The following is a 12562-nucleotide window of genomic DNA, read 5'->3' as shown; positions in this document are numbered from 1 at the left end:
TCATTCCCTGTGACTAATAAATACAATTTTCGACACGAAACGAAGCTGACAGGGTCCCAATAAAATGTCCCAGTTTCCGGCATTGGCAAATTCCAATCAGCATTTTTCCGTTCTTCGCGAATGTGAATGTAGATTCATCTAAGCGTGAGGCAATATAACAATTCATTTACAATATACTAAAAATATGTTCATTTCAATCTTTACTAAAAAAAAAAAAAAGAAAAACATTTTTTTGAAGAACGATTTTGTCGTCTATATTTAGTATATGCACATCAAACCATTCTTAGATAGAGGCAGAGCTACGCCAATTAATTATTTACAGCATTTAGGTCTTTGGGCAGATATTCGTTCATCAGACATTCTACCGCAAAACACTTTCGATTTATTTCCGGTTATTTCCAGTTGCAACTAGTTTACTAATGATACGATACAGTATGTACGTCTTATATTATTATTATCATAGAGATAATTATTTTTGACCTAATTGTGACAGTTCATTTCCTTCAATCCATTTGAAGCACAAGACAAGAGATCCGTGCTCTATCGCAGCATTGCGTGAGCCCTTTGACTTTGGAAATTTACTTTGTATAAGTTAAATATCTGAACAATGCCTTGCGATTCAATTCTGCGTTCGACCTAATTGCGTCTTTCAATCGTTCCTCTTTGTATTTTGGCATAAGGGCAGCAGTGCCGTGCTTTATCGCGCCAGTGCGTGAGGACTCTCTTTTTACGTTGAGCACATTTATTTTTTCTCCGTAAACAATAAATGTCACTCGGCCTCTTGACTCGCTATATATAGAAATTAATATTTACTACTCGGCCAGTGTGAAAAAGTAGATACACATTACAGGATAATAATTCATGCTAATGTAGTTTCTTAACTGTAAGTCTTTTCTGAAATTATATATTATACAGAAAACTGTACAATTACATTTTTATCATAAAAATAAAGCTTATTCTACTCTGCTGAAAGCCACACCATAAAACTATACGACTGTCAATCTGATACACTAGTAAATTATTAGCAGATTATAAAGATCAATTTCAAAACAACTACGAAAACAAAACTACTCTATTTTCACATTTATCAATTCGTATCATAACCAGAACAAACAAAACAATTTATAATTCGCAAAATCTAGTATGTTAATTAAACTAATATAGCGACGTGTTTATGACGGATCACCATTTAAATTCGTTTCGGTAGTATTGCGAAATGAAATCAAAGCAGCCATTAATTACAAACGAAACCGCTATATCATTAAACAGTGAAGACTAAACTGCGGCGTTTCTTTAACGGGATTATGAATATTAATTACCACCCACGCCTCCGCCACCACGCCACCGCACCACGCCCTCCAAACAAAACAGATGCCTCAATTGTTTTGATTACTTCTACAAATATCCGGGTATAAAGACGAAGCTCTCAAAGAAGCATACAAAAATATCATGGGAAAAGAGAAGTAGCGGTGTTTTGTAATCACCGTACAGTAAAGTTTGTAAATGTACCTCTGTTGGGCAAAAGCCTTCTCTCCTTTTAAAGTAAAATCCTGGAGTTTTGTCATGCAACCCGATGCGGTCTTCTACCAACTATCACCACTTTTTCTTTCAAAGGTTGGGCGTTAGCATAGACAAGGCTGGTACTTTTCAGTACCTTACCTTTCTGAAGTAAAAAGAAAGTGGTTACGGTGTCTCATACATATTGGCACTGTAACAAATAATTCTTAACCCCTACAACGTCAATGGGCGACTAATTTTGAGACATACCATGTTAGGTTCCTTGTACCAGCAGTTGATCTGGCTTACTCGCCCTTCTAACTGAAACACAAAAATAGTAAATATTGTTGGGGTTGTTGGCGCTAAAAATATATAAATAATTTCGGGAATATGATTAAGAGGTATACTGTGAGCTGTATTTGTATTTGTATATGTACTATATTTACAGTTACATATCTACTGGTAACGATATTTAGATATATAATAATAATTTTGTTATTATTATTATTCTCGGTAGAATCTACATTCCGTAACTTAACATTTAATTTAATTATGTATCATGATGATTCGATTTTGTAATAAAGCTGCTCGAATAAATTATATTTTGTTTATTTAAAGTTGCCAAATTTAGGAATTCTTTTTTGAAAAATATAGAAAAATCTTAAAACATATTTGGATTCACCGCGAATTTTAAAGGGAAAGAATTTGATAAGTTTAAACTGACACTTCGTTCTCGACTATTATATGAAGGTTTCGAGTAAAAATATACGTCTAATATAATTTGTATCTGACAAAACATATCGCTTCTATGAATAATGACAATTAAATTTAGGCATCGTTCAAACCTTTCATAACCAAATATACTGTCAATTATAGAATCAAAGTTGGCATATATTATCTATTTTCATTTGAAATCAATAAACAGCCCGTCCCAATTTAAAATTAAATGCAATGCATGATAAAAGTTAATTTACTTATTATATTTATAATGATGTAAATTGTAAAATTGTATCGTATATAAGCAGTACACGCTCAATCCCTTCGGGCGAAATTGAAAAAATATTTACAAAAATTCACCGAAGAATTGCAGGCGCCAATCAACAAATGAACTCTTTACGAGCAGAGCCAACAGAGGTTTACGTTTAAAATATTCCTTGAAAATAAATTTCGGTGTTCGCATAGTAAAACGGTTCATAGCAACATCGATTCTCTTTTTGTTAATTTAAAATGATAAAAAGATTGCAATTGTTAAATCATTTTAAGAGAGAACTGCGTAATTATATTATAAAGAGAAATTTTATATTATGTCAACTACGACTACTGAATAAATTATATATGGACATTAAAATTTGTAGAGAACCTGGGTAGGCAAAGTGTGCAGACAAAGGATTTTTAAAAGTATTTAAGAATAACTCAACTATTAAGTACTTAGCTGAAACGTTCAGCAAACGTAAACGAATGTGACGTAGACAGAATATAAAGATTTACAACGATTTCTTTATTATATCTGAGATAGAGTGATATAAATTTGAGTTGATTTGGGCTTTGCGTTCCTCGCCTCTGAGCTGACTGTAATCCGTTCGCACTTTCATACTTCAATGTTGATTACGGAATTAGACTTTAGCTTTATTTAAAAAAATATAAATTTAATAAATCAGTATTAAATAGGTGTACACTGCTTTATTGTGTTGTATTTATAAAGAGTGCTATAGAAATAGAGCACTTACAACAGCAATCGTTATATTTAAAAGGACATGCGTAAGTTTTATTTTTAAAGTAACAAACATACCTAGTGCTACACTGTAGTATAAACTCCAAATAAAACTCAATTTACGGTGTTTGTTGTCGAACAGATCAACAATCACTGACTCAAATTTATCTAATGACTCTACACGTAGGTTTTTACATCAATACAACAACTAGCAACCACAATTATGATTATTTTATCCCCTTCCGGTATTACAATGCTGACAACATAAATTATGATGTACAATATTCATACTAACAGATCTATACATTAACATTAATGAACAGAATATTTAAGAACAGTAATAAAATATTGGGTACTAAAACAATTTAATAATTTGGGTTTTTTTACGATGGTGCGTTTTAAATCGAATAATTAATTGTTTTATTCAAATTAATATAATGCTAAAATCAAAATGCAATTTTAAATTGTTTTGTTATATTAAAATTATTATTGATGAATATTATTATTTTAAAATTTGTAATTGCACTAATATTAGATTTTTAAGAAAACATTGTCTATGTCATGTTTTGTCATTGTCATACTAAGACTAATATGGGCTAGTCCCGAAATAAAAGTTTATTATTATTATTAAATACCAGAACACAATTTTAGCTCAAATGTAATAATGTGTGTAATAAAAAATACATATCTTAAGATGGTCGCAAGTTTAAACAACGATATTCTTCCAGATTCATTTATTAACACTATTTTCACATTGATTTTACCCACTAATCCGTGTTTCACAATACATCCCGTATTCTCAAAATCCCCCGATAATTCTCATTATTTAAAAATAATTAGCACTATAACCAAAACACTGCTGCTGCGTTCGATTCCATTACATTCTTTTTCTTACCGACAGTATCAGACATTCGGCCAGTATTTATCGTGAAAAATTAAAATATTACATTACAACATATTCTAAAAATAGTCAATCGACATAATATTAATTAAATTATTCTAATAAATTATAGTTATACAATGTGTAAAAAAATAACTCTAACACCCTATGTGTATAAGAAATAATTCAAAAACTTTTTCTTGTGCCAATTAGAAGTATAGAAAATCTATATACGGACATAAAAAGATTTGTCTAGAGGAATTCCGAATTTTCATTTTTATTCATCGTCGCTCTCGAAGACATCATGTCGATTTGAAGGTAATGAAGATGGATGGCGCCACGATGTCCTAATTCCCATATTTCACTCTTAAACAATCGGCACGCTTGATTGATTGCAGGATAACCGTAATGGCCGCATAATTAATTGCTGTGACGAACTTCAAGTGGTTTCAATTTGGTTTCCATCAGTTTGACTCTGGTTCGAATTTGTTAAAACATTCAAATTGATTTTATTTTACCAGTGAAATCTGTTTTTTTTTAAACATGATTTTTGACAAATTATAAAACGCAAAGTGAGTCCCGTAAATCCCACCGGCTAATGTTTGAAGCTATTTCCATCACGCTGCTTTACTATAACTTGTAATTTAATTGGCCTAATTTCAGCGGTACATCACCTGACTTATCGGCAACATATTCCTTTGTATGGCATTTAGTATTGTCCATAGATATATAATATATATGAAAAAAAATATAAAGGCGGAGAGTTTGTATCTTACGCACTAAATTCAGGAACGAAAATTTTAACGAAAAAATTTGAAATTAAAATATTTTCACGTTGGAGTCTCAAGCATACGATTTATTAATTTATGAAATCGCGTCACTTTATACCGAAACGCTGCAATTTCGACCTTGAAATTGTACTGATATTGCACTTTCGTTTTTTTAGCACCAGCGCTTGTAGCTGAATCCTCAATCCAGCGGAAATATGCAACTGAAATTCCCTTCCAATGCTTTCCTTTACAGCCCACGATATGAATTTTAAACACATGTTTGTCACTGGATAAACTCGTTGAAGCCTGGGTTTACGTTCATGATTGGTTGAAATCTGTTCTATTGGGTCATCTTTGTTGGACTGACAAAGGTGCTATGACAATGTACAATCAACCTGCTTACTATATTGAAATAAAGGAATCCTATCGCTTATGGAGAGTAGAATTTCCCAATTTACTTTTTCATTTTTTTACTGAAACACTAATAACATCTGTATACATTTATCCCTGTTTCGGTTATTCGTAGCGTACCAATGCAATAAGCGTAGCTTTTGAATTACGCCTCGTAGTCAACTCTACTATCCGCAAGCGAATCGAATTACTTTTTGAATATAGTAAGTCATTAATCATACATGTAATTGAATATGTTTTAGTAAGTAATGAGCATAGTCAATTCAAATTCAAAGTACTCCTAATAAGTACGCGTGTAACAACAGCTGCCAGAAATACACGCCACTTGAGAACGCGTTTGTGACATCCATGAAACTACCAATTGACATTCCATATTCATTCGTCCGTTCATCCTTCCAAGCACGTCATACATTAACCGCGTTGGTCCGAGAATTGTGACTGAGGTTGTGTTAGAACCGTAATGCATGCTAAATTGTGTTACGGACGGAATCGAAGTTGACGGCTAGATGTGTAGGGTTACCAACAGTTTCAATGATCCATTTAAGAACGAGGCTTATGCTTTGCCTTATACTCTAAGTTCTAAGTTATTATAAATTATATAAAACGTTAATGTCAGTTACATTGTTTACTTTTTACGCGTATTCTTTGAAATCCTCATAATTAATTATAGCAATTAATAAACATTTATTTTATTTTGAAAGGTAAAATAGTCTGTAAACATTTAAATGTGTATTGTAACTGTTTATATTTTAAAATATACATAGGTAAGAACAATTTCCAAAGGTATTGTCTTTCTATTTGTTTGTTGTGTGTATGGTCACCCTGTTAGTAATTAAAATGGGCACACCATTGCTGTCGTGGTGTCACTCCATTTGCTAATTGAAGCCGTAAACGGACAAAGACTGACGGAAACGCTAGTTTGATTTGGCTAGTTTTGAGATCACTGAGGTATTGATACATTCTGCCTAGAAACCTGTTATGCGTTTATGAAAAAATTACATTAGTCATACTTGTATATAAATAATAATGTATGTAAACAGTAATGATCAATACAAATCAAATAATTATTTCTAATCAAAATATTCTTTGTTTAAATAGGCTCAAAAAATATATATAAAGCTACCACTAGTTTTAATATAAGATTCTACCGAGTAGTACAATAAAATTCAATTTAAATATACACGGCCTAGAAATCAACAAATACTTTGTTTCCATTAATATAGTCTTGTATCAAGTAATATGCCGTATTCAATTAATATTTTTTTTGCTATGTGATTTAAAATTATCAATAGACCAAGTTAAATAAATAATTATTCCAAGAAAAATTAGACAAATGTATCTTTTATTAAGATAATAATACATACATAATATATACATACCTACTGCGGTTGTAGCCATACGTTTTATTCATTTTGTAAATTTACGATTCAAAAGCGTTTACAAGTGCCGACTTGCATAAAGTACATTAATTAACATACTTAACAGATTACTCGATGATCGTAAAATTTGATGTAAGAGGAACATGAATGACACTTTATTTAGCTAAAAATAAAAAAAAAGAAGTGAGGTAAGGCTGAGTTCACACTTTCAACATAATATAAAAAAATATATCTATGTTTTTAATTTGATTTGCTGTCGTAATTGTACATCATGTTGTTAAAAGAGTATTCAATATGTAATCTTTATACTATGTGTATTTATATATTACGAAGAGTGTGTATTACTGGGAGACTCGATAAATATTACGCGTAAAGGCCCTCGGGCGATACTCTAAGGGTGCGGCACAAATCCTGCGTGTCGTTGCTTTGTAACCTTTTTACGGAAATCAGAAAAGTAATATGAATTATGTTAATCCAATTACCATAGAATGATTTGCGATTCAACTTTTAGGAATTACGAAATTTTCATATTATGAATTTGGAAATAATTTATTCACAATGTAAGGATTCTTGTAAGGAGATGGGTTATAATGTATAAGAGTACAGAAATAAAAAGTACAGAGACAAAATAATTGCGTAGATTATCCGGTGGCTTTGCTTTTTTAAGTGGTACCAATCCATAAGCCATTCCACCGCAAAACAAAAATATTTTGTATTAATAAGTGCAGATTTGAAGCCCGGGTGTTTTTACGTTACCGAACCTAAGATTACATTAGATTATGCATTGGGTCCATTCCATTCGTTCATTAAATAAATTAAAAAGTTAGATGATATATGTAAACCTTGTTAATTCGCTTGGCAAGATTTTGTTAAGTTCAATTTATTGTTGCAATTCTTTTGGAACTCTATGAAATGAAACATCGTGAAGAAGAAAAGAAAAAAAAATATATAACTTTGTTCAAGTAACACGCACAGTGGATAGAAAACGCGAATCTAAATCACGGATTCAAATCCGGGCAAGGAAGCATCAAAAGAAACCAAATTAAAATTATTCAATTAGGCTTTCACAAGCACTTTTGATAACAAAAATTTCTAAAACTGATTACTATGAGATGCAATCCTCATTTAAAATGTGAAGTTTTGAGAACCCATGAATTTATTTTTAAAGTGTACCGAGAAAAGAGATTAATTAACAACTATTTATTGTGGTTATGTGGTCTTATAAATAAATATTGTTTACATCAACAATGCCTTCCAATGGGTTCGAGGTTTTTATGATTTTAGCTGCACTACATTAATGCACTTGCCCTGCATATTTCGAAGCAAGATAAATTTCACAGCCATTATTCACCAGTACATTGACGCTGAGTAGTAGAACTATTTATTTTATAAATAAACAACCACTTTTTACACCGTTAGTGTCATTGAAACTGAGAAGTTCATTTCCTTATAACACTAGCAACTATGGTTTAGCTGTGGATTAACAAGTGATTGTGTGATATCTACTCAGAAGGATCACCGAATTTATAATTCAATAGATCTTATCGTTCGAATGTAATTGAGTCACAACTCAAAAACCGCACAGTCATTCGAAATGATGGTATAAGTAAGATATTATGTAAGACTCATGTACATACAATGATATTCATAAAAGTAGAAAGGAAAAAGCAGAAGTAAGAAGTATTATTGCCGATAGCTAAACATACATACATACGTTGATCTTTCCGGGATATACACACAAGGAACCGCGAGACGCGCTCACTGGATTTGAATTGAATGAGATCAAATACGTTCATTTTTTGTCTCGGTTCGTATCGTACTAATATTGTTAAGGGAAATGTTTCGTTTGTTATTTATAACGGATTGAAGTCAAAACTATTATTCTGATTAACATGGATTACGTTAGATGTAATGAGCTTGATTGATAACTATATTTTACGGAACAGGACTGTGTCAAGTACAAAATACAAACGGACAATTAAAGTTTCTTTATATATAGCAATACTTCGTATTCATGTGTTCCGGCTTGAAACTCCAGTGAAAATCCAGTGCTACTACAGATGCAAGGGACATAACATCTTAGTTCCCAAAGTCGGTGACCACATACACCCAGGTAACCGACAGGTAACAGACCGGTTACCTGCATAACATAAAAAAATTAGTAAGCCTTAAAATTGCAGAAACAAGTTAAATTAAACCAATTGGTATGTGAGGCGACTTAATCAAACTAAAATTATAAAATCGGCTCAATTATAATAAGACTAAAAAGAATAACCAGTTTCAATGAGAAAAAACAAATGGCAGACTTACATCTGACACGTGTAGGTTCCTTCAAAATCTTTTCCTGTACCACAAAGCATGAGATGATTTATTGATAATAAGGAAATAAATAAATATTGGACAACATCACATACTCTGATCCCAATGTAAGTAGCTAAAGCACTTGTGTTATGGAAAATCAGAAGGAACAACGGTACCGCAAACACCCAGACCCAAGACAACATAGAAAATGAACCTTCTCTACATCGACTCGGCCGGGAACTGAACCCGGGACCTTGGAGTGGTGTATCCATGAAAACCGTTGTACAATCTACTCGACCATGGAGGTCGTCAAATTAAGCATGTGCCTGGACTTGAACCTGAAATCATCGGTTACTGTTTCACTAGCCACTGGACCTTCTCAGCTCCTAGACTCACATACTATAATTATTTTCGTGAATTTCAAGTATATTGCTGAACCTATGGTTAATGGTGTATAATCTATGCCATTAATTACAGTGGATTGTTTAACGTTTGCGATGTTGAAACGTGGTTGACTAATGATAACATCACTAATGAAATCGGAGAAGTACAACTCTATGTATACGGAAATTCGGTAACTGTGTTCAATTGATCAAAAACAAATATTAGTGTATTAAAAGCACACATTCTTAAAGGGTTCATTTAATAAAAAAATAAGAATACTATTAATTAAATCTTTTTCGAAGTTTAGATCCTAAGAATAAGCAAAAAACTAATCTACGCTCTGGCCATCTGGATATTCCACGTCACTAGCAGAGATACAGTAAAATATCCCTCTCGCCTCTTAAGATTAGTAAGCAGTCTCTCGGCAGTCTTTTGAAGTGCTCTTTGAAATCCAAGTGACCATCCAGGTTAAGGCCTAAATATTCAAAGTAACGTCATCTGTTCTCTCGTTGCTTTGCTCGAAGCTTCATTAAATAATAATAATAACACATTTTACTTACTCTACAAATGAGATGTACATCAACAGGTATTTCTTAAGGTGAATTTACTATGATTTATTGTACACAGTACCCTCTTATTAATCAGTACACTAAGGTCTACAGCATTTGGGATTAAAAATAAAACACTTTAAACTGATATAGATACGGCCTGCTTAGTATATTTTAGTTACTTTTACGGTACAATATCCCATGATATTCAAATTCGGGTGAAGGTTGCCGATAGCAATACGAACTTTGTTCTATATATTCTATATATTATACAGAGGACTTTTGGTAAAATTTATAACCATGGCCCCAAAAGTTTTAATAAGAAGTAAATTAAGGGAAATGACAATATTATCTGATGGTTTGATATCTACATATATTCAATGATAGCACCTATGTTTGTGAAAAATATTTTTTTCCATAACTAATAACAGACTCTCAGTAGTTTTTTTTCGGAAACGGTAACGCTTTGCTTGGCTACAGGATGTGTTTGTATTGCACAGAATGGTAATTAGAGACACAAGGTAGGACATCTTAAGCAGCATGGTTGGTGATCCAATGTCGGATTAAGGTCCTTTTTTATACTGTAGGACAGTATCTATCGTAATAAAACTCTACTAATATGCAAGCAAAACGAATAGTTTTTAATGTGTGCAAAATCGACTTTTTTTATCCATAATAGAAACCTGAATTTCAATTAATTTACTTTAGCGGCATTTTGATTAAATTAAATATATAAATACAATAGAACCAATTATTGAACTAAGCACAAATCCACTTGTTCCATTCATTTCAAATGTGATCAGTGGAACTAAATAAAATAAACAAACGCTGAATTAATTTCCTCTTTAACCAAGTCTGTTATTTTACACGACTGTAAATATTAAAATGAAAACAAAGAACGGCTATAGTCGTCACGTATGCAAAGTTATATGACAATTGATGCATTTGATTTAAAATAAAAATCAAAATATACTTTATTCAAGTAGGCTTTTACAAGCAAACTATTTCTAAATATAAGCTACCACTGCTACATCAGATCATCATCTTCTTGCAGATTCTACCTAGAATAGAACTCAGTAGTTACTCTTTTTCAACATTTAAAAATACAAAGTTTATACGTTCTGAGACGTTCTGATTAGAATTTGTGTTTCACTGATCCGTTCGGACCTTTGTAGGATCCAGGCCCTCACGGTTCCGAACTCGAGTTCCGACTTCCGTATCTCGTTAGCATACTAATGGACCCTCGAGGCATTCATATTATTGTATTGTTAGTATTGTTACTGCCCCCGAGAGCCGCTGCTTACTTGGAGCTTGTGTGGCCCACATTAAGCCCCAACTTTAAATGCAAAGGGTATCATTTGGGAATCCAACTTTCATTGCTGAAGGACTTCGTAAGTCGTAAAGTGAAAACATTTTGTGGTCAGTTTTGGTCAACTACAGTTTATTTTACTTTTTCCCTTTGAAAATGTATCTTCAATCTTGAATGTAGCTAACGGAAAAACTCTTAGAAATAAATCGAATAGAAAGCATAAAATGCTCTTTTATTAATATTAAATAAAATTTATATTAAAAAAAAAACGTTTATTACACGCTTAGACTCCATAGGAGTCTAACCGTTTAATATGGTGATGATGTCACCCTAAATTATTTTAATCACTTTCCCCTTTTTTTAACATGCTGTATTTCACCATTTTTTTTTTCTTAACCATTGGATTTCAGTTCAGAAAAATATTATTATAATAGTAATATATTAAATAAACTAAAATCAAAAATTTAAAGTGATCTTCTATTGTTTCAGCGGGTGTGCGCACAGTGGACGTGCAGGCAGTGGAGGGGATGGTCGCGCAGTTCCCCTGCGATCTGGGCACGGCCGCCAACGACAAAGTATACATGGTGTTCTGGTTTAGAGACGATGCCGGCATCCCGTTATACAGGTCAGATTTTTTTCCTTGGTACTATACGTATATTATTATTATTATTTTCGAGTTTTTGTTAAAGGTCAAAATTATTCAATCAATCGAACGATTATATATATATATATATTTTACAAAGCTATTTTATGTATGAATATTATATATCCCTCATAGAATTATTTGTAGTCCCGAAAAGTAATCACGTAACTATACCTGATTACGGTCGTTAACTTTAATTTTAATAGAATTAATGATTTTAGTACTCAATGTAAAGTTTTCCCGAAATGTAAACTACAATTTTATCTCGACTAACAATGACGTGCCACTAGTAGCGTTATTAGAATAACTAGTGTTTCCCCAAATCTCATTAAGATAAGTTTTTGGTTCGTACGTGATCGCGGGTTGCAGCGATAATTACTTCGAAACGCATAAGTTTTCACTTAGTTGAAACTTTAGTGTAACTTTACTTATGTCAGACAAAGAGAGCTCAGAGAATATAACGCGGAATATTATTCAAGTTGTAAATTACACATTATTGTTAATTTCGCCCAAACTTTCAAATAGTGACAATTGTTATAATCTATACTAATATTATAAATGTGAAGGTAGTAGTATGTCTGTCTCTGTTGCGTTTTCACGGCTAAAACACAGAACTAAATTTATTGTCCAAACGTAAACTTACAAATTGGTTAAGATTCACGCTTAAATCACTAAAGCTCTAAAATTCACACGATTTATAATGGTGTTTCCTTGTTGCATCTCATAATA

The 12562-nt window shown here is 32.2% G+C and overlaps 1 protein-coding gene across 1 annotated transcript in view; it reads left to right on the top strand.

Annotated features, from left to right (window-relative positions):
• Positions 1 to 12562, top strand: part of LOC125077380 (nephrin) — a 393621-nt gene that overhangs the window by 158416 nt on the left and 222643 nt on the right. The window contains exon 3 of the mRNA XM_047689307.1: positions 11680 to 11815. Coding sequence (XP_047545263.1) covers positions 11680 to 11815 — 136 coding nt within the window. The remainder of the gene's footprint in view (positions 1 to 11679; positions 11816 to 12562) is intronic.

Source organism: Vanessa atalanta, chromosome 3 (genome assembly GCF_905147765.1).
Source record: "Vanessa atalanta chromosome 3, ilVanAtal1.2, whole genome shotgun sequence".
Classification (NCBI taxonomy): domain Eukaryota; kingdom Metazoa; phylum Arthropoda; class Insecta; order Lepidoptera; family Nymphalidae; genus Vanessa; species Vanessa atalanta.
Note: the sequence above shows the minus strand (reverse complement) of the source record. Positions and strands in the feature narration are given on the sequence as shown.